Source organism: Budorcas taxicolor, chromosome 17 (assembly GCF_023091745.1).
Source record: "Budorcas taxicolor isolate Tak-1 chromosome 17, Takin1.1, whole genome shotgun sequence".
Taxonomy (NCBI): domain Eukaryota; kingdom Metazoa; phylum Chordata; class Mammalia; order Artiodactyla; family Bovidae; genus Budorcas; species Budorcas taxicolor.
In genome coordinates this window covers 65,166,367-65,193,943 of record NC_068926.1, presented here as the reverse complement: position 1 = coordinate 65,193,943, position 27,577 = coordinate 65,166,367, and the positions used below count along the sequence as shown (strand labels likewise).

Here is a 27,577-nt window from a genome sequence, read left to right as displayed (position 1 = left end):
ATGGCTCCAAGATGGCCCTCCCTGTCAGTTTTAGATGTGGCAATGGTAGTTTTAAATACATAGATGAGTTGTTAGGTAGAAAATATAAAATATGGTAGAACTTCAGAAATGAGAACGTTACGGAGGAGCTTCAGCCCTATACAACTTGGTTCAAAAAGAATGACCAACTACAATCTGAAACGATGCCTGTTATGTGTTAAATCTCTTAATTCACGGATTCCTCTATTTTTAATTTGAGTGCTCACAAAGACAAACTGAGGCCAGTTGGTGAGGTTGGTTTTCTAGTTTTGGTTCATAAAAGAAAGATAATGAAAGGAATGGTAGATATATGTGACAAATGGAAAGAACTTATAAATGGATAAATTTTAAAAAGTTATACATTGACACTTAAAAAGCCTGTATTATATTGGGACCCAAAGCTACTTGGAATTTGTAGGTACATAGACCTCTGACCTCCCTTCAAGGGGTGGTTATTATGACATCTTCATTTGTGTTTCACACTTATTGGTTGTTCATTTCAATCCCTAAAGCATTTAGTGGATGCCTATTGTATATCTTGGGTATACATTAGTAAAACAATTGAGTTCTCAGCTCTCAAAGGACTTGCATTCTCATTGTGGACAGAGAGGTGGTGAAAGGAGAAAGCTATTCTAACAGTTACAAGGGATATGGAGACAACTAAAATTGGGTGGCATTATGGAGAGTGTCCTGTGGCTACTTGGTTTGCATATTCTTCAAAAGCTCCTCGGAGAAGCTGATACCCAGTGTCAGCAAGGAGCAAGCTGGGTGTGGATGAAGGAAAAGAGATGGTATAAAGACACTATTTTCAGGATGGGCATGGCGTATCCAGAGCCCAAACAAGGGTGGAGTATTCTTGAGAGAAATTGGATGTTATCGTCCAGTCAACTTATGCGGATATTTGTAAGATGTCTCATCTAAGGTACAGAGAATGGGCTGCATGGGGATGAAAATGGAGGAAGGGACACCCGTGAGAATGTTATTAAGTCAGTCGACTTAAATGGTGGTTGGTCTGGAGTAGGGTGGGAGAAGTATGGAGAGGACATAGCGAAGGCTTGGATGTGATAAGTGGTGGAAAGGGACGACCGAAATGTCACCCTTTGGGCTTTATCTGAGGAAGTGAGTGGAGGGTGGCTTTATTTACTGAAATAGGGGAATCTGGGAGGAGCGGGTTTGGGGACTGTTCTGGGAGGAGACAGGCACTCAGTTCAGTTCAGTCACTCAGACGTGTCCGAATCTTTGCGACCCCATGAATCACAGCACGCCAGGCCTCCCTGTCCATCACCAACTCCCAGAGTTCACTCAGATTCACGTCCATCAAGTCAGTGATGCTATCAAGCCATCTCATCCTCTGTCATCCCCTTCTCCTCCTGCCGCCAATCCCTCCCAGCCAGAGTTGCAAACTGAAATATCAGTGAGTTCATTGTAAAAGGTTTACTTCTGGCTTGAATACGTCTGGCTCTTAAAGGCTCGGAGATCCCATCTGTTACCATTTTGTGGCTCTACCATCCTAACAAGTGGACTCCAAGGCTGTGACATTAGAAGAGAGGTAAAAGCAGCTTACTGGCCCTTTAGGTCCCTTAGGCTGAAAGTTGTAGGCTGACGAACCTAACTTAGGGAACAGTTCTCTTCCATGTACAGACGTAGTGAGCTCAATATCATTTCTTTGCCAAAGTGGGTAAGTTAAAGCATGCTCTCTGGGCCTGTACAGCCTGGAGTTTTCATTTTGGGAACAAGTTCCTTTTGAATTTCCCAGAAGCTTAAATGCCAGTAAGTGAAAGTGAAAGTCGCTTGGTTGTGTCCGACTCTTTGCAACCCCATGGAGTATACAGTCTATGGAATTCTCCAGGCCAGGATACTGGAGTGGGTAGCCTTTCCCTTCTCCAGGGGATCTTCCCAACCCAGAAATCAAACTGGAGTCTCCTGCATTGCAGGCGGATTCTCTACCTACTGAGCTATCAGGGAAGCCTTTAAATGCCAGATGATACCACAATTCATGTGGCTAACTTATTACTGATAAGGACCTTGCTAACAAGCAGCTTAAGAACAAAATCTATGAAGAATCTCCACTTTGGGTTTAGAGTACAGGCACCCTGTTGTACAAGAATTTGCTGCCTTAGGGATAGGAACTTCTGTATGTGATGTCATAGAAGATGCCTTTCCTTACTGGCCATGAAATTAAAAGACGCTTACTCCTTGGAAGAAAAGTTATGACCAACCTAAATAACATATTCAAAAGCAGAGACATTACTTTGCCAACAAAGTCCATCTAGTCAAGGCTATGGTTTTTCCTGTGGTCATGTATGGATGTGAGAGTTGGACTGTGAAGAAAGCTGAGCACTGAAGAATTGATGCTTTTGAACTGTGGTGTTGGAGAAGACTCTTGAGAGTCCCTTGGACTGCAAGGAGATCCAACCAGTCCATTCTAAAGGAGATCAGTCCTGGGTGTTCATTGGAAGGACTGATGCTGAGGCTGAAACTCTAATACTTTGGCCACCTGATGCGAAGAGTTGACACATTGGAAAAGACCCTGATGCTGGGAAAGATTGAGGGCAGGAGGAGAAGGGGACAACAGAGGATGAGATGGCTGAATGGCATCTCCGACTCAATGGACATGAGTTTGAGTGAACTCCGGGAGATGGTGATAAACAGGGAGGCCTGGTGTGCTGCGATTCATGGGGTCGCAAAGGGTCGGACACGACTGAGCAACCGAACTGTACTGAACTTCCTTACTGGAAGCAGGGCTAAGGATTTAGGGCAAATAAACAAGGAGGAATGCTGGGAATAGATGTATAACTGTCACTCTAAAAAGTGGCCAGGGCTTTTTTGTTTCCTGTTACTTTACTAATGGGAATCCTCTTGAAAGTTCTCAATGTGCGTTAGAAAGTTTCAAGGCATTACTGTGGTGAGAAATACATATTCCGAGAGGCTCTCACCTATCTACATCTATATTAAAAAGGGTAGCATGATAATTCCATTATGTTTGGTGGGTGTCCTACTCCTCTTGGCCATCAGTGATCCCTGGGACATCAAATCAAGAGGACATTTAGAATATTTTTGGTGCTTTCTTGAACTTGGGGAAACTGTATCACTACACCTCTGGGCCTCCAATTGTGATCCGAAAATATACCTTTGCACCTATTTATGTGGCGTTACTAAGGTTTTGCTAATAGTCATGCCACTGTTTGTTCTGTCCAACAGCGGTACGGTACAGTGGTCACTACCTTAAATCAGCCGCTTTTGATCACCAAAGGCAAATGGAAAAAGAGCCGACAGGACACACCTCATCAGCCTATCATGCTGGTTCCTGAGTTGTGCCACCTGACAGGTACTGCAGATTTATCCCATCTTCATAAAAGACACCCCTTCTTTAAAGTCACCAATATTACTTTACAGGCTTTTTCATAAGATTCCACATGACCCAGACCTGTGTGCTCTCTGATTTCCTCCTTCCGGACACAATAGTTAAGTCTCCTCTAATACAAATCTATCCTTGCTTGTTGAGCATGTTATCTTTCAGATTTTTTCTTTTAAAGGCTTAACGGATGACATGCGTAAAGACTCCAGAATGATGGGAGACTTGTCCACTCACACGAGGATGGATCCTGATAGAAGGCAGCATAAACTGCTGACGTTTATGGACTCTTTAAGAAAGTAAGTGTTTGGGAATTCCGTGCTGATCCAGTGGTTAGGACTCTGCTTTCACTGCTGAGGACACAGGTTCGACCCCTGGTTGGAGAGCTAAGATCCCACAAGCCAAGTGGAGTAAGTGCTACTTTTCTGTCTGGGAGTATGAAGTAAAGACCTGAGTGGATCACTTGGCATCTCAGATTTCTTCAATTAAAAAGTGATGATTGGAAAGAAAATTATATTTGGGAGGAGACGGGGGAGGGAAGGGCAACTAGTTTTCTTCTGTCATTGCGAGGGGAAGACTGAAATAGATTCTGAGTGCCCGCACAAATGTGAGAACAAAGACAAGACTGTTGCTGAGTTTAGGGAATTTATTGGTAGCATCTTGACACAAAGGACAAGCAATGAGGATCTTTAGATGAGAGAAACACTGACTTGTGTTTTGCAAATGGATAATTGTCTTTGCTTATTTTCTTGGGTTTGGTCACGTGGAAATGTCTTTTCTTTCAGAAATAATACTGTGCAGAAGGAGCTTCGAGACTGGAATTTGGAACTCGAGGAGGGGTTTTTGTCCCTTTCTGGAAGAACTCTGCAAGATGTAAGAATTCACCAAGGAAGAAGGGTGGTAAGAGCTTCAGAACTGTCATGTCAGAGTTGGGTCAAATTACTAGCAACCCAAAGAGGGACTAACTTGGTCGTGTCAATAACTCTTTCCAGACTACCTGTCCTTTCTCTATGAGAGGACAAGTCAACATTCAATAAGAATGCATGTAACATGCTTGGCATATAGTAAACTCATGTGTTACATATTATATCTTTGTTATTAATAGTATTGTATACATTCTCTCGCAGCAAAATAATCTACCAAATGTATCCTTAAAGAGTCACACTATCCTTAAATATCTAAAATCAAAATAACCCAGAATTACCCATGGTAGAACTCCAGTGTTACTAACCTATATCTTGAGGAAAAATAGCTAACACTTTAGATCAGCTGCTGAAGTCTACAATGGACAAAGATTTCCTTGAGACTGCTTTTTTAAGCCAATGTTTAATACTCCCAGTATTCTCATCTCAATTGTTTGTGATTTCATAGATCCATATACTTAAACAATTTTTATTTGGCTGTACTGGATATTAGTTGCAGCATGAAAAATCTAGTTCCCTGACCTGGAATTGAACCTGAGCCCCTGGCATTGGGAGCACAGAGCCTTAACCACTGGACCACCAGGGAAGGCCCAGCCCGTGCAGTTGGAATATTTATTTGTCTCATGCAGTCTGGCGTTACCTGTCCTTATCCCTCAGCATTTTGAATAAGTGTCATAATGACAGCAGAAAGCAAGTGGCTTGTTGATTTCTTGATTTTAATGGACGTTTGTTTAGAATATAATGTTTTGGAGCTTTCAAGGATCAACTAATGAATGAGAATTTCATGTTTAAAACTTGAACTCTGTCCAAGTTCTTATAACTCTGTCTTATGGGGATGGGGGAAGCGGGGCGGAGGGGGGTGGCGGTTACTTTTTTAGCAAACATGTTTGAAAACATGTCAGATTTTACATTAGTTATAATAAACTTATCCTATCATGACTGAAGTGTAAAATGATAATGTTCCAATAGGAAATATCACAGCTTTTACAATGGAAAGGATCTTAGATGATGTCAGTTTTTCTTTTTTAATGAATTTTATACCATGGCTTGGAATTCTCTTCCAGTTTGACAACCATAAAGCAGACTGGTCAAAAAACACAAGGGAGGTGCCATTACTTAGAGCGGTGTCACTGGATCATTGGCTGATAGTCTATACTAAGGGAAATTATGAAACAGCCCTGACCTTGCAGCAGAATCTACAGAAAGTGACACCCAAAATGGGCATAACTGTCAGAAATGCAAAACTGTAAGTAGAGCAGAAATTATCTGTGATTTCAAAACTGGTTGCTGGCAATCTGAAAGGGGAAAGACTTCTGAAACTGTAGGACTCTGACATGTTATCCAAACTCTAAAATGTGTGTGAGCAAAAAAGTAAAGTCTGCTCCAGCCTGCATGTATTAATATCAGACCCTTGGGATCTGTAGATTTCTGGCTATTGGGCTTCATCTTGAAGACACAAGAATTAGCAAGCGGGGGGGTGGAGATGGTAAAAACTAGTTTCCAGTCTTATTTCCAAAAACTGAACTTGGTTTTGCCTTAAAAACTTTCAGCTGAAATGCTTATCTTGTTTTGTATCATGTGTCATTGGCTGTGTAAAATGTTACGTGTTTCACTGTTCATTATTTTTGAAATATGAAATACTTATTTTCTAGGCTTGAAGCAGCTGATACAGTCCAATCTTACATAAGAACCTTAGAAAAACATGCTTCACAAAAAACACAGATGGTAAGTGTCTCTGTGATGTGTGCCCCCTCCTTAGTGAGTGAGCTGCCTTTGTATGTATTAATATCTTTGAATTGAGATATTGCCATTGGTTTCCCAAATTAGCCAAAAAATAGAAATTTACCCCTGTAATGTAGCTCAATACAGACTTTGGGGTTTTAACTACTACCTAATATCACTGTGTTATGCTCATTCTTTCAGGCTTGAGGACTTAGAGTTAATTTTTAAGTCTCAAACTGAAAAACACCATAAAAATATTAAGTAATATGGATTATGGTAGTCACGTGTACTATTTCTCTCTCCAGCTATAACCTGCAAAGTCTGTGATCTGGTCTCTTCCAGTAAGTGTCCTTTCTTTTGTCTGGTATTTCTCTTGGGATCTTTCCTTTTCCCCATCCGATGTCTTAGACCAAGCTGTCAACAAGTGTTGTGCCTAAATTACTAAAGTTACTTCTTTTTCCTTCCTCCTCTGGGTGCTTTGTTCAAACTCATCTCACATTGTTCCTTCATCATCCAAAATGCTCTTAAAAGGGATCTTTTGTTTCTTGATCACAAAACCAGGCTATTCTTCTTATTGTCTTATCCACAGAGCCTAGACTTCTCTCTCCTTTCAGCTTCTACCAGGGAACCTTTTAGACTACGCTGAATGCTACCTTCTGTGAGTCACCATGCTAGTGGGAAAGAACGTGCCTGCTAATGCAGGAGATATAAGGGGCTCAGGTTCGATCCCTGGGGTGGGAAGATCCCCTTGAGTAGGAAATAGGAACCCACTTCAGTATTCTTGCTGGAGAATCCCATGGACAGAGCTACATTCCATAGAGTCACAAAGAGTCGGACACAACTGAAGTGACTTAGCACACATGCACGGTGGCTGCTTTCTGTGAGCCATTATCACACTCAAATGAAATGTCTTACTTTTGAAATCCTGTTCTTAAGTCTTGTGTGCTTGCTTCCTGTCACTGTGATTGAACACCATGCTTAATTCTTCTCAGGGCAGGGAAGCCTCTGGTGGGACTCAGCAAAGACTCACATGGTAGAATGGCATTGAAGAGGCCATGGTGGTGGGTCTGCATCCCAACTCATGACATGACTTTGTCCACTGAGCATCTGCCTGGAAAGTGAGAGACTGCCTTTCTAACTGTGGGGATGTCTTTTAAGAAAGCTTATCTGTATCTTCAATGGGAACGTGTCCCACTTTTACCCATTTATCCTGGCTTTGCTTTTTGGAACAATATCTCTTATTCAAGGTGCCCCTTAAATATTTTAAGGTATTTTTTTGTTTCAGATGGTGGGGAGAACATGCCTGTAATCATATACACTCCAAACAACTGGAATGACTGATGAAACAGCAACTGGAAATTATGTGCAAAATATCTTTAGGCATAAACAGAAGTCTCCCTAGACTCAAAACAGAGGGGAATTCATGTGTATAAGCAGGGGTGAAGCCACGTGGCTCACAAATTTCAAAGTCTGTGTGGCATTGGGTGGGTGGGGGGCCAGAACCAGTCTGTGTAAAGTGATCCACTGAATGTGATGGGAAGACATCAAGCCACATATTTATAGCTAAAAGTAAATGTTAACTTCCCAAATGTTAAAGTGAATTGGTGGTGATACTAGAAGAGTTCATAAGTGCTCACATAGTTCGGGACTATTTTCCTTATGGCATGTGCAGACAAGATTATAGATCACTGTTTTAAACAGGTCATGATGAGGAAGCGTAAGTGTTTGAATAATAGTTTAATTCCTATAAACGTGTGAGTTGGAGGAGTAAGGCAGATATACAGGAAATAAAAGTACATTTAAACTATAGATTTTTTAAACTAGGAAGGAAAAGAAATCTACTACTGAGTTAATAATTTAAGGCAAAAAGAATAAAGTAATCAGCTTATATTAATACATAATACCACCTATTCCTCAAAATCCAATATTGGCAGTAAAAATGCCAACTGTGAACACAGTGCCCATTGTTTTAAGTAGAGGATCTTTTATCATTTTTGTTTTAAAAATGAGTGCACATCAATCCAGTGTAAAACCTCCACTATTTTCGTGAGGTTTTAAAACCTTTTTGCTTTTCATATTTTCAGACTTAGAGGAAAGTACAGCTCTCTTTATCACCGTCACTCAGGTTTCCCACTCAGTAAATTTTATCACATTTCTATAAACATTCTTTTCCCCTCTCTAGACCTACCTGTGTTGCGCTGTGCTACGTCTCTTCAGTCGTGTCCGACTCTTTGTGACCCGATGGACTGTAGCCCACCAGGCTCCTCTGTCCATGAGGATTCTCCTGGCAAGAAGACAGGAGTGGATTGCCGTGCCTTCCTGCAGGGGATCTTCCCTACCTGGGGCTTAAGCTGCATCTCTAAAGCCTCCTGCATTGGCAGGCAGGCTCTTTACCAGTAGTGCCACCTGGGAAGCCCTCTGTATCTACCTACATATAACCATTCTTTCCTTTTCATTATATATGTAATGTATGTGTATACATACACATGGGTCACTATTCGCAGCAGCTACAGGTATGTACATGGGTTTCCCAGGTGGCTCAGTGGTAAAGAATCCACCTGCCAATGCAGGAGATGAAGAAGACATGGGTTCAATCCCTGGGTTGGGAAAATGCCCTGGAGGAGGAAATGGCAACCCACTCCAGTATTCTGGCCTGGAGAACTGGGCTGTACAGTCCATGGGGTTGCAAAGAGTCGGACAGGACTGAGCCACTTTCACGTCACCCTTTCATGTAAAAAGAAAAACTTGCTAAATCTACAATGAGAAAAGAATTGCCCTAATCTGATAATGTCTGCCAAAAACTTCTGTAAGTATCATTATGTTGAAAAGAATATATTGATGATTTTTTTCCCATTAGTCAGAAACAAGTCAAGCAGGAACCTCCCTTCCTAACTGCTTAGTATCCTATCAGAGGTGCTGGTGAGAGTTTGGAACCTTGTAAATCAGGCAATTTCCATAACAACTCCCCAGATTTGTTTGCTGGTGTTGGGGGGAGGGTAAAATGGGGATAATAGTATTTCTAAGTAGACTGTTGAGATAATTAACCAAATCAAGTAAAATGCTTGGTGAGTGCCCCACACATAGTGGTCATCTGTCGATGGTGACTGTCCTGATGATGGTATAGTACAGTCCATGTTCTTAACCCACTATGTCAACTTCACGATAAACTCCTGGAAATCAAATGACCAGCATAAAAGCGTTTAAGCAGGTTTAAGGGACTGATGCGTATTTCCAAATAATACCTCACAGCCTGTCTCTTCCGTACGTTCACACTAACAATTGTTGGATGAAGTGTGACTCTAGACCCTTCGCGCTCATGCACTCAGGTATCTGCTTAAACAGGCTCTACTTTGTCAGTGGTCCGCCTACGTAGCTTCCTCAACACAGCATCCGTTTCTGGCGTCATCATGTCCTTGCATCTTGGGGAGGAGTTTCACGTTTGCTTCCTTTCAAGGTCCTTTGCCTGCTGCCCACTGACAACAAGGAAATTTACGATGGCATAAAAAGATATCTGTGCATCAATTACCCAATTCCAAGCCAGTGTGTGTTGAAACGGACCTTGGACAGACCTAAGACGCCGGTGACCATCGCTACCAAAATTGCTCTGCAGATGAACTGCAAGCTGGGAGGTGCCCTCTGGAAGGTGGACATAGGAGTACGAGGGAATTCTGTTGGCTTCTCTTCCTTTCATCCCTCTTTGGCAGAATTTGTTAAGGTCCTATTTAAATTGTAAATTTGCTTTGTGTTCTGTTCTAACTCAATCTTCTACCCTGTTTAAAACTTAAGTTGCAGAATGCAATGTTCATCGGTATCGATTGTTTCCACGATACTGAACGTCGGCGGAAGTCGGTCGCAGGATTTGTGGCAAGCATCGATCCAGACCTGACGCGGTGAGTTAAATCTCTGGGAGTGCTTAGTGGGGAGGCCAGATGAGAGAGGTGGCCCTCATGCCCACTGCTGGCAAGATCCACGGACAGGTTAGTGATGGGCTTTCCTGACCTTCTGGCCAAGTTAGGCTCCCAGAACGTTCTGTGTGGAAGCTTCTGGCCATTCTCTTTTGCTGCGTAACAACGGTGGCAAATGTGGTCGCTTAAGACAATGCCTGCGTGAGCACGGGCAGTCCTGCGGGTCAGATGGTGGTCGTGGCAGGGCTCTCGGGGCCTTACAAGCATTTGCTACGTGCAAATCCTGAGAAGGCAGTGAAAATGTAGAGCCGGAATGCCTCACCCCATCCACTGAGTGCACATTCAGGTGATGAGGCAAACACACGTCATGACTGTTTACCAGGCCATCCCAAGACTCTGAAGTGAACAAAAGTGTAGTAAGGGGATAGACAGCGAGGCAAAGAGGTGATTGTCCTTGATATGCTGAGCACTGGTCACGGTATCTATTGCTGTTTTGAAGAAAACTGTTCCCTCCAAGCAGATTCATATGGATGAACTGCTGTTTAATCGATTCATAAGGATGACTCCTGACCTATGAAATATGAGGAGGAGTCTCCAGGAAAACCCAGGGTTTGTACCTAGTGGAATTTCCCAGGAGCTGCAACAGTCAGAACCATATGTATTCAAAGCATGTATAACTTGTAGCTAATGTTAATGGCTGTTTCCATTCTCTCTTACTATTTGTATGCATTCAAAATGTTACAAAATGCCTACAATATGGGAGAGACCAATACTTGGATCACTGCAGGGGCACGAACACATGGATCTTCAGTTGGATCTTCAGCTACTGACAGTGAATTTGGAGGGGCGGGGGGCGGTGTGCATAGATTAACTTCATCATGTTGATTCTGAATTAATCTTGTTTTCCAAGCTAATGGTTTATTTTTCTCCAAACAGGTGGTTCTCTGAGTGTATCATCCAGCAATCGGGGCAGGAGCTCGTCAAGGGGCTGACGACCTGCTTGTATAGTCAGTGTCTGGTGGATGTTGGAGGGCCTGAGTCTGTACTGGGTGGAGATTTTGTGCCCAGTCCCTCCCCCTGCACCGCCCCCCACCCCCCCTCCCCACCAACTCCCAGCTCAGGGACATCTGGCAATGAGTGAAGATGCTTTTGGTTTTCACAGGGGGGCAGAGGTGCTATTGGCATCTAGTCTAGTGGATAGAGGTTTGGGGAGGCTGTCAAATATCTTACCATGCATGGGACAGCAATACTTTCTGCCTCTGACCTTCACAAAGAACGATCTGGCTCAAAATGTCCATACTCTTGTCGAGTCTGGACTAGACGGAGGACTTTAGCAGTGTCCTGCAAGCCGCCGTATTGACAGAAGAATCCAGACGTTGTCAGAAATAGTGGCCACTTTGTTCTAAAAGTCATGGTTCATTTATATGGGTTTCTGACTTCCTTTCAGCTGCCCTGAAGCTCTGGTGTGAGCAAAATTCATCTCTGCCACGTTCTATCATTGTGTATCGAGATGGAGTGGGAGACGGACAGCTTCAAGCACTCATAGACCAAGAAGTAAAACAGATGGAGACCTACTTAGAGAACGCTTACAGAGGACAAAAGTAGGTGTATACATCGTGAAGGGCAGACTTCATAAGTCTTGCATTTTAGTTTGGGGGGGGCAAGGGGCAGGGAGGAGTATCTGTAACCATTGTGGTGTGTGAATTGGAGAGCTGGACACAGCAGCCTTCAGTGGGTGGTTGGGGAGAGAACATACCTTTCCCCTAGAAGCCCTGAATAGCAGGTGGTTTCCCCACATGGGAACCCATGAATCTTTCTCATCTAATCTCCTGCCAAACCTTGATGGAGGAGGGCTTGTTAGCCTCTGATGTTTTCAGCATCCATGAATACAGCCTGTCAGTAGTTTGTACTCATCCAGCTTCTCGATCCTGGAGTTCTGCACATCCCAGGGCTGGGGCTTTCTCACAGTTCTCTTCTCTGACCCCATCTGCTTGTCCGTGAAGCCTGGTGCCCAGCATAGACAGTACAAATAATTCTGACCTTGGGAGCAAAGGACCCTTCCCCTAGGATCTGAATGGCTATGAGTCAGGACCTCCTCCTATACTGCCTGCATAAGGCTAGTGGAGCTAAGACAGTCAAACGGGTGGGCAGAAAGCTGCCTGCCGGCTCCCTTTATTGGCTCCTAAGTGTGGGCTGTTTTTGACATTCTGAATGCTTCTGAGATAACACAGAGCAAGTAGTGACAAGTGATCGTAATCTTTTAAGGGTCAGACTAACTTTCATCGTGGTCAAGAAAAGAATAAATACCAGATTTTTTATTGAAAAGGACGGAGGGAGACTTAACAATCCATCTCCAGGAACAGTTGTTGACCTAAAGGTGACCAGGACAGAATGGTAAGCCCCCTTTCTTTATTTCAAAGGTTCCCTTTTATTTAAATAGTAAGAATTTTTCAAGGTTTGAATGATTTGGATGAGAAAGGAAGAATTGGCCTAAAGAGGGTTAAAAATGATTTGTGTGTTAGATGGTTAAGTTTTTTTTGGTCTTCATTTTGTTTCTCAGAATTTAAAAACCAGACAGATATACCGATCATTCTAAGATGACTCAGGTGTTAGGTAGAAATGCTAGAGCTTCTGGTTCACTTTGAACGTCTCAAGAAATTATGCAAATAAGAAAGTTATGCAAAACGCACAGCGAGAAGTAAACAGGACGTTCATACCAGTAGAGAGGGAGAAATGAACACAATTTGAAGAAAGGCAGAAACATTGATCCTTCTGGTAGAAGGAAGGAAAGGCCTGAAGAAAACAAACCCAGTGGAGAATAGGATAAACGTGAAGAACAGCATAAGATGATATGAACATTCAACACCGACAGGAAACCGGTTAACCTTACCACTTACGTAATTTAGGGCGTTTGAATCTATTCTGGTGACTTGAAAGACAGATAACTTCTATTTTTCCCTGAATCACATTCCCCATGACCACGTCTAATGTGCTATTTTGAAGTGTGCTGCCTCTAGGCATCAGCACATATGCTTTTGAGTGGAGATCCCGTGAGTGTTATTAATCACGTCGATGATTTCCCTGTCTTTGGCAGATGTGCTTTAGCAAGTCATCACTCAACAGTTAGCCAGGCTTCTAAATATACAGGAAGCTCAGTAGAATGGACTTCTATAAATTAGTGTTACTCCAGAGACTAGCTTTGCTGCATCATTTTTCTTCTAAAATAAGCGTGAGACCGACACGTTCTATAATTCTAGGTATGATTTTTTCATTGTGAGTCAGTCTGTGCGAGAAGGTACTGGTACTGTTACCCCCACTCATTATAACGTCATCCACGACACACTTTACTTGAGCCCGGATGCAGTACAGGGTCTCACTTACAAACTCTGCCACATGTACTACAATTTTTCGGTAAGTTTTTTTTTTTTTTTCTTCTTCAGTTTGGTAGTGTGTGTCTGTTAATCTCAGACTCCTAATTTATCCCTCTCCCCTGCCCTTTCTCCTTTGGTAACCATGGATTTGTTTTCTGTCCATTTCTGCTAGGTAAATAAGTTAATTTGTACCCTGCTTTTTTAGATTTTACATATAAGTGATACAGCATAATGTTTGTTTCTGGCTTACTTCAGGTAGCACGATAGTCTCTAGGTTCATCCCTGTGGCCACAAATGGCCTCATTTCACTCTTTACAGCTGAGTGAGTGTTCTATCGGAGAAACACACCACGACTTTGTCCATTCGTCTGCTGACACACACTTAGGTTGCTTCTGCGTCTTGGCTGTTATAAACAGTGCTGCTGGGGTTCATGCATGTTTCTGAGTTGAAGCTTTCTTCTTTCCTGGATATGCACCCAGGGCTGGGATTGCTGGATCACATGCGAACTCTATTTCTGCTTTTAAGGAACCTCCATACTGTTTTCCACAGTGGCTGTGGAATTTTTTGATACTGATTTTCCTTCATGTCTGTGAAACTGTACAAAATTGAATCTACTTTTTGAAACTTGGATATCTATAAAAAAAAAATTGAAACTTAGGGGAAGTAAACATAAAGGTTAAAAAAAAAATGTTTTTTTTCTTTCTCCTAAAGGGTATCATCCGAGTTCCTGCTCCTTGCCATTATGCCCATAAACTGGCTTACTTGGTGGGCCAGAGTCTTCATCAACAACCACACGAATCTCTGTCAAAATCTCTCTTTTACCTTTAACCTACAGAAGAAAGCACAATGGGATGCTGAAAAACATAATTTATACATTTATCTTCTCATTTTGTATCTGTACATCTGAAATATTTTTTCCAGATGCATGATCAGAATTTAAAACCATTCTTGACATGGATGAGATTCAGAGATGTTAAGCTATTTTCAACAGGATCACTAACTTAAACATGAGGCTTCTCTTCTCCAGGTGGGAGAACTGACAATAAGGTTTTGACTCACAATTTACCACTCAACTGTGTTACAAAGACTTTATGATTCAATGTGTCTGAATCCTCTACTCCAAGTAAAGCTGCTATAATTGTAAAGGTTGGGAATTAGTCACATGGAGAATATGTCTATGAACAAGTAAATTCTACTTGGAAAAACCATACCTACTTTATTTTTGAAACAACCTTTTCCTTAAGGACAGAAGATTTAACAGTGGCAAAATTAAATGGGAATTTGTGTTTAATATTCTGTAAGGAAGAAATAACCTATATGTGAAACAGTTTATTCTTTGTACCCACGTAAGTATCAATTTTTTTTTTATTTTTGGTGGAGCTGTAGTATGGATTTAAAACTTGGAAGCTCAGGAACATAACATTTTGTCATTTTTAAGGTCAATTAAGGGCTTTGTTAGCATTTGTTTAATTCAGTCTCTTCTGCATGTTCTAAATGTGATGTTATTATGATAGCTGTACCATCATCAGAAGATAAGCTGTTTAAAGTTGTCATGTTTTTCCTGAAAGCAGACATTTTTTCTCTCTCCACTCAAATCTACCTTTAAATATACTTAAGAGACAGTATGTGAAACTTTTATTTTCCTATACTCCTAAATGGAGTGGTATATATATATTTTTTTGAGGTGGGGTGGTTAGGGAGAATACACTGGCTTTTAATATATCCAAAAGGATATGCTTAAAAATAATATAATTGCTTTGATTATAGGTTATTCATTTAGGTTTGAAACAGCCTTATAAGAAAATGAAAACAAGTTATTTAAATATACTGCAGTCCAGGTAATGTCCTACCTAGCTATATTGCCAATAATGATAAATATAGGATATGGTCTCCATGATTAAAGATAACATATTCTCTTCTAAAACTAGAATTTGATTTATGATAATACATTTATGGTAGCAGGTTTCTAGAGATCTACAGAAATCACTTGGAAGGAACAAATTCAAAGTAATAACTTTCTGAATGTTTCCTATAAATGCAATACAAATATCATTTATTTGTAACACTATAATTTCTAGACTTATAAATTTAAAATGTGACTCAATTAAGGTATTCATGTTAAAATCATTGAATTCAGTCTTGTTATTAAAAATATATGCTGGTTTTATGCTTCTTAATCTGCTGATTAGAAAAAAATTATTGCTTTTCTAAGATTAATAGAAATATTGTGACCAGGACACCATCTGATTTTATTAGCCTACTGCTGCTGCTGCTAAGTCACTTCAGTCATGTCCGACTCTGTGTGACCCCATAGACGGCAGCCCACCAGGCTCCCCCATCCCTGGGATTCTCCAGGCAAGAACACTGGAGTGGGTTGCTATTTCCTTCTCCAATGCATGAAAGTGAAAAGTGAAAGGAAAGTCACTCAGTCATGTCCGACTCTTCGTGACTCCATGGACTGCAGCCCACCAGGCTCCTCCGTCCATGGGATTTGCCAGGCAAGAGTACTGGAGTGGGGTGCCATTGCCTTCTCCAGCCTACTAGTCCTTTATAAAATCAGATGAAAGAAACTGGGTATCAAATATTTCTAGGGGAAAGCTGTATTATTCCAAAGGCCTAACAGATAAACTTTCTCCAATATATCACAGTACTACCTAAGTTTCATGTTACTGAGCAGGTGTTCAGTTCAGTTCAGTTCATTTCCGTTGCTAAATCGTGTCCGACTCTTTGCGACCCCGTGAATCGCAGCACGCCAGGCCTCCCTGTCCATCACCATCTCCCGGAGTTCACTCAGACTCACGTCCATCAAGTCCGTGATGCCATCCAGCCATCTCATCCTGGGTTGTCCCCTTCCCCTCCTGCCCCCAATCCCTCCCAGCATCACAGTCTTTTCCAGTGAGTCAACTCTTCGCATGAGGTGGCCAAAGTACTGGAGCTTCAGCTTTAGCATCATTCCTTCCAAAGAAATCCCAGGGTTGATCTCCTTCAGAATGGACTGGTTGGATCTCCTTGCAGTCCAAGGGACTCTCAAGAGTTTTCTCCAACACCACAGTTCAAACGCATCAATTCTTCAGCGCTCAGCCTTCTTCACAGTCCAACTCTCACATCCATACATGACCACAGGAAAAGCCATAGCGTTGACTAGACGGACCTTAGTCGGCAAAGTAATGTCTCTGCTTTGGCAGACCAATTAAAGGTCTTTTAAGAATGAATTTGGCTTAAGTATCAGTGTGTATGTGTGTGTGTGTGTGTGTGTGTGTGTGTGTGTGTGTGTGTGTGTGTGTGTGTGTGTGCTTAACTGTGTTCAACTCTTTGAGATCCATGGACTGTAGCCCAACAGGCTCCTCTGTTCATAGGATTCTCCAGGCAAAAGTACTGGAGTGGGTTGCCATTTCCTCCTCCAGGGGATCTTCCCAACCCAGGGATTGAACCTGTGTTTCTTGCACCTCCTGCAGGGCAAATTCTGTACCTGGGAAGCTGTAAGTAGCAATAACAATATATAATCTCAGAATAACGAACCTCCTGACTCTGAGTGAGAGGTCTGACACAGGCGTTACCAGGCTAAACTTAACGTGTCCGCAGGGCTGCATTCCTTCCTGCTCCAGGAGTCTCATTTCCTCCACTCCATTTTCTATAGGCTGTCTGCACTCCTTACCTCCTGGCCCCACCTCCATCTTCAAAGCCTGCAGTGTTCAGTGGAGTGATTCTCTTATCGCACCGACCCTGACTCTTCTGCCTCCCACTTCCACTTTTAATGACCCTTGTGATGATGCTGGGACTACTTGGATAATCCAGGATATTCTCCCTATTTTCATGTTAGCTGATTACTGGCCTAGCTTTGTCTGCAACCTTGATTCTCTTTCCCAAACATATAAGGCAACATGTGGGTAGAATTTAAAGATTAGAATATGGACATCTTTAGACTGGCCATTGTCCTGCCAGAAACATTGTCCAGGGCTGAGACTGTCGGGAACAAGGGACATATGTGAATGTAGGAACTCCTTCCCCCATGGGTGCCTCAGAATAAGAGAGGCTTGGGGGAGCCCCCTGCTGGAGTCTCCAGGGGCACACCTCTTAAGCACCTGCTCCACAGCCTGCACCCCGCTCTCCTCATCCTCCTCCCTGTCAGTATACGTGGGGGCTGACCTGCTCTGGGTGCAAGATTTCTGGGAGACCCCCTTCTGTTCTGCTCTGTACCCTCACTCATCTGGTTGTTTCCATGTCTTGTCTATTGTAAATACTGCTGCTATGGATGTAATTTAAGTACGTTCAAACAATCAAAAGAAATGATACTTTAAAAAGTGAACAGTAGTATGAAAATTATATTCTTTGAAGTACAGAATAGCAATAAAGGAGATAAACTTATACAAGAGAACCAAATGGAATATCTGGAGTTGAAAAGGGTAGAAGTAACTGCAAATTTCACCGGAGGGGCTTCCATTACTTTCTCAGAGCTGCTGTAACAAATCACTACAAACCACATGGCTTAAAACAACAGAAATTTACTGTTTCACGCTTCTGGAGGCTGGAAATCTGGAGTCAAGCTGTAGGTTGGGCTCAGCTCCCTATGAAAAACTAGAAAATGAATTCCTTGCTTTCTTGCCTTTGGCATCTTCTGGAACTCCACGGTTTCCTTTCCCTTCCAGTTGCATAGTTCTAATCTCTGCCTTCAATATCATGCGGCCTTCTCTGTGTCTGTGTTTCCAAACTTGAGACCTTCTTTCCAAATAACGAACTAATTCCTAACTGGGGGTGGGGACACAAACCCACAATAGGGCTGAACAGATTTCAATAGGAGGAAGACAGAATCAGCAAATTTGAAGACATCGGGATACCTGAGTTCCAGTCTGATGAACAGTCTTTTTTTTTTTTTTTTAAATAAAAAAGGCAGGGGGATAGGGAAGATAAATGAACAGAGCCTAATTAGACCTGCATGCTACCACATGCATAAAGAGAGTTCCTAAAAGACACAAGAGAGAGAAAGGGAGGCCATGTGAAGTACTAGCCAAAATCTCACCAAATTTAATGGAAAACACAATCACAGTATTCAGGAAGTCTGATAAACATCAAGTTGAACAAGCTTGGTGGTTGTCACTAACTTGTACCCAACTCTTGTGACCTCATGGACTGTAGCCCGCCAGGCTCCTCTTCCTCGGTCCGTAGGATTTTCCAAGCAAGAATACTGGTATGGGTGGCCATTTCCTTCTCCTTCTCCAGGGGATCTTCCCAACCCAGGGATTGAACCTGGGTCTCCTGTACTCCAGGCAAATTCTTTACCGACTGAACTATCAGGGAAGCCCAAAGTGAAAGTGAGACTTGCTTAGTCGTGTCTGACTCTTTGTGATGCCATGGACTGTATATACAGTCCGTGGAATTCTCCAGGCCTGAATACTGGAGTGGGTAGGCTTTCCCTTCTCCAGGGAAATCAAAATCTTCCCAACACAAGAATCGTACCCAGGTCTCCTGCATTGCAAGCAGATTCTTTACCAGCTGAGCCACAAGGGAAGCCCAAGAGTACTGGAGTGGGTAGCCTATCCCTTCTCCAGCGGATGTTCCCGACCCAGGAATTGAACTGGGGTCTTCTGCATGGCAGCTGGATTCTTTACCAACTGAGCCATGAGGGAAGTCCTCATACGATGAATAAGCTTGCATCATAATAAAATAATTCAAAGCCAAAGACAAAGAATCATGAAAGCAACAACAAAGAAGGGGCAGATTGCATGCAAAGCCTCCCACTAAGTGTAAGGGCCGCTTTTTATTAGCGTCAGTGGGATGGTGTATGAAAAGCGTTGGAAGAAGGAATTCTCTGGCAGTCCAATGGTTAGGACTTGCACTTTCACTGGCCGAGGGCCTGGGGTTCAATCCCTGGTTGGGAAACCGAGATCCAGCAAGTCACATGCCGTGCAGTCAAAAAAACAAAACAGACAACTGCTAAAAGTCACTGAATGTCAACCGAGAACTCTCTAGTAGAGACGCCCTTCAGTGATGGAGACATTAGACATTACCGATGAATAAAACCTGCGAGAATCCATTGCTACCTATAAGAAATGTGGAGTCCTTTATGCTGAAAAGGCAATAGTGTAAATGTAAGTACATAAGATGTATATAGAATAAACATAGAAAGTGAAAGTGAAAGTCACTCAGTCGTTTCCGACTCTTTGTGACCCCATGGACTATACATAAACAGTCCGAGGAATTCTTCAGGGCAGAATACTGGAGTGGGTAGCCTGTCCCTTCTCCAGGGGATCCTCCTGACCTGGGAATCGATCCGGGGTCTCCTACATTGCAGGTGGATTCTTTACCAACTGAGCTATGAGGAAAGTCCATATAAACCATGTACTATTTTATTCTATCTGGTTAATAAGGACACTATAAGAATATTGTAAATCTATGTTCCTGAACACAGAAAGTATAAAGTGGATAATGACTATAACAATAACAGCATACAGGAGGGTAATGGAACCGATCCACAGATGAGTCAAGTCTCCGTGAATCGCTGAAATTAATTTGGTATTAATCCAAATAAGAATTTTATAAATTAAGATGTTAATTGTCCCCAGAGAAACCACTAAGACTATAATCCAGAATCTATAGTAAAAGAAACAACATGGGGATTAAATTGGTCCACTAGAAAATAACCACAAAAGAAAGCAGTAATGGAGGAACGGGAGAGCAAAAAGATGTCACTCATACAGAAAACAGATGGCGAAGTAACAGATTTCAGTGCTACGTGATTAGAGATTAAACAAAATGTATATGGTTTACATAGTTCAATTAAAAGGCAGACACTGGCAGAATGGATAAAAAGTTCTGATCTTACTATGTGCTATCTAGAGCTGAACTTTAAATTCAAGATACAAAGGGACTGAGAACAACAAAAGGATGAGAAAACATATACCAAGCAAATATTAACCAAGAGAGAATCTGCCTGGCTTTATTATGTAAAGCAAAGTTTGTGACAATTTTTTCTAGAGACAAATAAGGACATTTTATAGTGACGAAGTGTCCATTTTTCAAGGAGGAAACAGTTACCTTTTTTGCACTGAACAAGATAGCTCCAAAATACATGAAGCAAACTGACAAGAAACTCTTTAATGATAATAGTCGGAAATTTCAATACTCAGCTGTCAGTAGTGGTGAGAATCTGTTATTTCTTGGAATCAACACTGTTGGGCGGGCAGAGTAGGGGCTGTGACCCATATTTTATGGTTCAGGAGACTGAAATTTAGAGAGACTGAGGAACTTGCCCAGAGTCACAACACTCATGAGTGATGGGTCTGAAGCAAGACAGGGAGATGATTCCCTGGGGATGGAGATTCCTGAACCCCTGGACATGAGATCCTGCCCTGGATACAGAAACCAAGAGCTCTCCTCACTCCCTTCCCACATCCTCCTGCCTAAGGACGCTGCAGGGAGACAGCTGGTACCCAGAGGAGATGCCTGGCCCAGGAGAATGGCTCAAATCTCAGCCCAACTCCTGACTCAATCCCTGAGCCCAAATACACTGCCTTTCCCCCAAATGAAGACCCCCCTGATGGACCGGGAGATCAGAACATGCATCTTGCCCCTGCCCCCCTCAGCACATGATTCTGTCTGCTGCTGCTTTGCAGTGAGACTTCCTGGTGGTCAGGTGACCACCCTGAATGACCAGTAACCTGCTTGACTCGAACTGTCTCAGAACCCAGGACATTCTAAACCGACTGCCCACACGACAGTTGCACAGAGAATTCGCATCATCTTCAACTGCCCAAACCTGGACGAGGAGCAGTGGCTACTCACTAGCTGGGAACGGGATCTCCTGGGCTGGTGGTGTTTGGGGGGCTTAATGAATGAAGTCTGTGGGCCCCAGCGCCTCACTGACTAAAGCCTGGACTAAGGCCTGGTTGCGGGCGGGCAGTGGCTGAACTGGTTCTGAGTGGGCACCATCTGCCCAGTCCTCGCTCACCCAGATCCAGGCTCTGCTGTATCCACTCCAGCCTTTACTCTTGGACCTACTCACTGGTGTTACACCCACAGTGCCTTCAATGGAGTGGTTAGTGGGGGTGGCACACGTCTGCCCCTACCTGTGGTTTGGCCAGAAGTGAATTCTGACGTGTCTGAACCACGGCTGGGAATGGTGAACAGACCATCTTGACCGCACATGATATTCTTGTGCGTCCAGTGTCTGAATCCCTTGTGGTCCTTTTCTTTTGGTTAACCGGGCCACAATCCTGGAAAATACATTCAAAGCAGAACTATTGACATAGTCCTGGGAGAAGACCATGGGGAAATATCAATTCATTCCCAGGTCCCACTTCTGTTCCCCTTGATCGCCAGCTGCCTAGGGGAGTCAGCTGAATCAAAGCTGCGGCTGGGGAGAGGCATGTTACAATGTGGTGTGCAGTTAATACACTCCAGACTATTCAGCGCTGATCGCACTGGAACATGACTTTATTCAGATGAGATAATATAGAAAGGGCGCTCAGCACAGTGACTGAGGGCGTCGGGGCTGGTGCCTGATGGTCTGGGTTCAAATACCAGGCGTCACGTGAACCTGGGAAGGTTATGTGGACCCTCTTGTTCTCATTTCTTGTTCTGTGATAGGAAAGCGTTAGTTGCGCTGCTGCTGCTGCTGCTAAGTCACTTCAGTCGTGTCCGACTCTGTGTGACCCTATCGACGGCAGCCCACCAGGCTCCCCCATCCCTGGGATTCTCCAGGCAAGAACACTGGAGTGGGTTACCATTTCCTTCTCCAATGCATGAAAGGGAAAAGTGAAAGGGAAGTCGCTCAGTCGTGTCCAACTCTTTGCGACCCCATGGACTGCAGCCCACCAGGCTCCTCCGCCCATGGGGTTTGCCAGGCAAGAGTACTGGAGTGGGGTGCCATCGCCTTCTCCATAGTAGGGCCTACTTACTGCTATTATGAGACTAATTTTAAGTGAATACAGATAAAGCCTGAAGAAAAATTATCAGTATTTCCTAAGCACTACAGAAGTATTCAAAATATTGCTAGCCCGAAAGAATAAGAAATACAGCAGTGGTTCCTCCAGAGAGGAATGCCTGTGAGTCAGGAGAGAAGGTTAGTTTTCAGCCTTCACATGGTGAGACACTATAATTCATGGGCAAAGCCTGTTATCTCCTGTGAACTCTACATCGCACTGTGGGGTGGGCAGTGAAGGGGCTGTTACCCACATTTTATGATGCAGGGCACAGAGATTGAGGGATTAAGTGACTTGACATAACACTGATGAGTAATGAATCCTACACAGGAATGTAGCTGGCCACCTTGGGACACAGATTCCTGAACACCTGAGACCACCAGCTCGTGCCCTGGACCACTGACCCAAGAGTTCCTGACTCCTCTCCCACACCCTCCTGCACCTGCTCCAAGGTTGCTGCAGGGAGACAGTTGACGACTTGGAAGAGGTGCCTGAGACAGGAAAATGGTACATGTCTGACCCAGTCTCCTGACTCTACATTTAAATCCCTGACCCCAAATTACACACTTTGTCCCAATAAAAGGGCCCCTCTGACCATCAGGGGTGTTCAATCTGTTTCTCTCTTCCCCCAGCATCTTCATCCTATAAACGCTTTCCTGGCGCTCTATCAAATACTCTGAATAGTCAGTAATCAGCATAACTCCCTAATAGCTTAGAACACAGTACATTTCAAACCAAACATCCATATGACAGATTAGCAAAGAATTAGCTTCACTTTAACTGACAGCTCTTAATGAGGAATGAATATTCATTAGCTGGGAAAAGGGTCTCCTGAGCTGGTGCGTTGGGGGCTTTAACAGATGAGGTCTGACAGGCCTCCAGGGGCACACTGACTAGAATCTGACCAGTCATTTGAGCAGCCTGGACTAAGGCCTGGTTGAGGGCAGGCAGTGGTTGAACTGGTTCTGAGTGGGCACCAACCTCAGTGGTACCCAATCCCCCCTCCACCTGGTTCCAGGCTCTGCTGTATAAACAGCCGCTGGTGTTATTTCCACAGTACCTGCAATGGAGTGGTTAGTGGGGGTGGCACACTTGTGCCCCTACCCCCTTTCTTGTGTGGCCAGATATGGATTCTAAGGGGTCTGAACCACTGCTGGGAGTGGCCAGCAGACCATCTTGACCACACATGGCATTCATCTGCTTTCTGCGATTGAATCCCTTATACTCCTCCTTTTCCTGTTGCCCGAGCCGTGCTCATGGACAACAGAACAAACCTTGAGACAAACTATTGCTACTTTGCCGGGAGAAGACAATGGAGGCGTGTCAGTCAGTCCCCAGGTCCCACTTCTCTTTTCTTTGATCACCGGTTGTGCAGGGAGGTCAACCAAATCAAAGCTGGGCTTGGAGAGAGCGGTGCAGCCATGTGGTGTGCATTTAAGACAGCCAGCGGGCTGACTGCATGGGGACGTGGCTTTATTCAGTGAGATAATGCATTAATAGAAAGGGCGCCCAGCACAGTGACTGAGAGCATTGGGGCTGGTGCCTGAGGGTCTGGGCTCAAATCATACCAGAAGCCGCGTGAACCTGAGAAAGTTACTTAACCTCTCTGTCCTCAGTCCCCTGTTCTCTGATACAGAAACGTTAATAGGACCCACTTATTAGTACTATTACATGATGAAGCTTGATATAAAACGTCAGGTAGACCCTGAAGAAGAATGACTGGTCCTTCACAGGTGCGCACGGCAGGTGCTGTGATCCGTACATTATGGTACATGGCATTAAAATGTCCGGATTTTAAGTGACTTCCCTGGAGTCTCATCTCAAAGCTGATGACAGATGGGTGTGGGACAATGAATGGAGTTGGTTCCCCGGGGACAGAAATCTCTGAACCCCTAAATCCTCTAGATGGTGCCCTGGATCCCTGAGAGCAGGACTCCATTCCTTCCAGCCCTTCCCAGTCCTCCTGCCCCATGGTTGCTCCAAGGACAAGAGGGGTCTTAGCAAACAAGAGGGTATATGCTCAGTCATGTCCAACTCTTTGCGACCCTATGGACTGTACAGTCCATGGAATTCTCCAGGCCAGAATACTGGAGCGGGTAGCTGTTCCCTTCTCCAGAAGTTTTCAAAGGTTAAACGCCTGGGACATAAGCAAGAAATGTAGAAGTACAGCCTCTTGGGTGCCACAGGGCAGGGGATGGGGGGAAGTTATGGGTGTGATGCTTTTCAACTTGTGAATGTCTGTTATCTCCTGTGATCCCCACATCAGCCATGGGGGCGAGGGGGAAACTCTCAGGGCAGGTGCTGGGATCCATATATACACGGCACTAAAATGTCCAGATTGTTAGTGACTTTTGAGTCTCAAAGCTGATGACAGATGGATGTGGGACACGAATGTAGCTGGTTCCCTGGGGACAGAAATCTCCGAACCCCTAAATCCTCTAGATGGTGCCCTGGACCCCAAAGCCCAGGACTCCACTCCCCCTCCAGCCCTCCAATCCTCCTGCCCCATGGTTGCTCCAAGGACAAGAGGGGTCTTAGCCAACAGGAGGGCACATGTCTGACCCAGCTTGACCCTCCTCAATGTGTTGATCCCTGACCCCAAAGCCGTCCAATAGTCTGGAAAGAAGTTCCTTGAAGGATCGGGGGTCCCATCCCATGTGGCCCTCTTCCCCCAGCATTTTCACACATCAGCCACCTCAAAGGGAGCCCCTGCTGGTGATCTGCCTAGTGGTCGGCTTGCCTCAGAGCCCCACCTCTCCAAGCCAAGTGCCCCACACGGCACGTCTCTAACGAAGCAGCTTGGCCTCCATTCAGCCCTGGATGCACAGCTGGTGCTGATTCATGAGCAAAGCGGCCTGCTGCACTGTGCTCGGTGGTTTAGTGGGTGAAGCTGGTATGCCCCACTGTCTCGCGACTACCGATGCGAGCCCTTGTCTGAGCATCCTGGGTTTATGGCCTGGCCAGAGAGGGTCCGTAGCTGCACCGGGTCTGAGGGCTCACCCTCCCTGCTCATCCTTCCTCATCACAATCCAGCCCGCGCAAGCTCCTCATCCATCCTTCGACCCTGCAGTGACACGGGAGACCGTGTCCCCCCAGAGGGACCGTCCATAGCCATAGCCTGGAGACTCCACCCCAAGACTGTCTCTGAGGATGACCCAGGCCCTCCTCACCCCTGTCACTGAAGGCTCATTCCTCTAACCCGATGGCATTGTCCCTTCACTCCCCCAGGCAGCATCCAAACACCCAGCGGTCCTGTCCACATCAACTGACGGAAATCCTGCCAGAAAGTCCCAGCTTCCTTCCTCTCTAAATGCCTCCAGATTCAGATGGCTAATATTTAACTTTGGATTTTGACATCAACATTCAGGACAGTTTGGCCTGTAATTTCCTTGTTCTCTAATGTCTATTGCTGGGGTGAGAGAGTATTCCCCTGGTCGGATAAAGCGAATGTCAGGTGTGTTCTCTCTATATCTGTTCTCTGGAAGAGTGTGTTAGGAGATGGGCATCAATTTCTACCTTAAATGTTTGGTAGAAATCAGAGGTAGCCACCTGGGCCTTAAGTCTGTTTTGTGGAAAAACTTTTTTTGTGTGTTTCAATTGTTTTTCAATTGATGACAATTTATATAAGGTACCCAAATATTTTTTAAGCATTTATTCTCTTTAACTGAAATGTGACTCATATATAACACTAGCTTTTGGGTGTACCACATAATCATTCACTATTTGTATACACATTGTGAAATGCTCACCACAATGACGAGTTAACACCCATCATATGACATGCTTACGAGGAAAAAACTTTCTTTGATGACAGCTTTTAAGATCTGTTCTCCTAGGCAACTTTCACATACACAATACAGTATTATTAGCTACAGTCACCATGATGTACTTTCTATGCCCATGATTTACTTAGTTTATAACTGGAAAAGTGCATGCTTTCTGATCCCCTTCACCCATATTTATTCAACTCTTCCCATTGCCCACCTCTGGCAACCACTAATTTGTTCTCTGTACCAATAAGCCTGTTGTTTTGTTTGCTTAGATTCCACATGTAAACGAGACTGTTACCATATTTCTCTGTCATACTTATTTCACTTAGCATAATGCCTTCGAGGTATATCCATGTTGTCACAAATGGCAAGATTTCATTTATTCTTTTCTTTTAATGGCTGAATTATATGTGTATATCACGTGTCTTTGTCACCCATCAATAGACCCTTAGGTTGCTTCCATATCTTGTCAGTGATGCTACAATGAACATGAGGATGTATATATCTTTTCCAGTTAGTATATCCAGAAATAGCATTGCCGGGTCATATGGTATCTCTATTTTTTTATTTTTTGAGGAAACTCCATACTGTTTCAATAGTGGCTGCACCAATTTATAATCCTACCAACAGTGTACATGAGTTCCCTTTCCTCCGCATCCTTGTCAATGCTTATTGTTTCTTGTCTCCTTGATAATGGCCATTCTAACAGGTGTGAGGTGTGGTATCTCGTTGTGGTTTTGCTAAGGTACCCAAACCGTAAGTGCAGAACTTTATGGTTTCTTGGAAATATAAGCCCATCTGTCCAACACCGAGTTCAGTATACAGGATATCCCCCAGAATCCTGGCAGCCCTCTGAAGAAGGGAAGAAGAGGAGTTGCTAACTTATCAGGTTATAAGAATGAAAATCAGTTATCCGTGCATACTGCAAGCACAATGATTTACACACAGTTAGCTCAAAATTAGTGCGGCAACACACCTGGAAAGTAGCGGAGGGAGCTGGAGGGCTGGGAGAATCCAGTGTCTTTGGGACTTCTGCTGTGGATGTCTGAGGTCAGGGTTAGGAAGCTGTGAGAGGAGCTTGTCAGAAGCACCTGGGCTTTTACAGAGGAAAACACGACTACTTCCCAGAGTGGGAAGCTTCCCTGGTGGCTCAGACAATAAAGTGCCTGCCTACAATGCGGGAGACCCGTGTTTGATCCCTGGGTCGGCGAGATCCCCTGGAGAAGGAAATGGCAACCCACTCCAGTACTCTTGCCTGGAAAATTCTATAGACTGAGGAGCCTGGTGGGCTACAGTCCATGGTGTTGCAAAGAGTCCGACAGTGACTTCAGTCCCCAGAGTGGGGTGCTCATTGCAGTCCACTGAGCCCTCCCTTTGGTGAGGGTGCTTTTTCTATACTTGTGTGTTATTTTACATACAAAGGTTTGCCAAATAAACCCAGCAGGGGCTCGATTTTGCTTGATATTTAAAGGGTTAAATATAAAACATATATAGGAAACTAATGTTGAACCCATCTGGATCATATCAGGGAAGAAAACAGGCACGAAACAGCTGACTCAGGAGACGTAGGGAGGCGGCCCTCCTTCCTTCACCTC

At 44.0% G+C, this 27,577-nt stretch overlaps 1 protein-coding gene across 1 annotated transcript in view; it reads left to right on the top strand.

Annotated features, from left to right (window-relative positions):
- The window catches only part of PIWIL3 (piwi like RNA-mediated gene silencing 3), a 37,651-nt gene extending 23,529 nt beyond the window's left edge, over positions 1–14,122 (top strand). Inside the window, exons 10-21 of the mRNA XM_052654843.1 lie at positions 3,220–3,346; positions 3,555–3,672; positions 4,159–4,273; positions 5,361–5,542; positions 5,949–6,021; positions 9,473–9,673; positions 9,805–9,908; positions 10,860–10,930; positions 11,371–11,524; positions 12,189–12,317; positions 13,181–13,334; positions 14,006–14,122. Of these exons, the coding sequence (XP_052510803.1) occupies positions 3,220–3,346; positions 3,555–3,672; positions 4,159–4,273; positions 5,361–5,542; positions 5,949–6,021; positions 9,473–9,673; positions 9,805–9,908; positions 10,860–10,930; positions 11,371–11,524; positions 12,189–12,317; positions 13,181–13,334; positions 14,006–14,122 (1,545 nt within the window). The remainder of the gene's footprint in view (positions 1–3,219; positions 3,347–3,554; positions 3,673–4,158; positions 4,274–5,360; positions 5,543–5,948; positions 6,022–9,472; positions 9,674–9,804; positions 9,909–10,859; positions 10,931–11,370; positions 11,525–12,188; positions 12,318–13,180; positions 13,335–14,005) is intronic.
- The last annotated feature ends 13,455 nt before the right edge of the window (positions 14,123–27,577 follow it).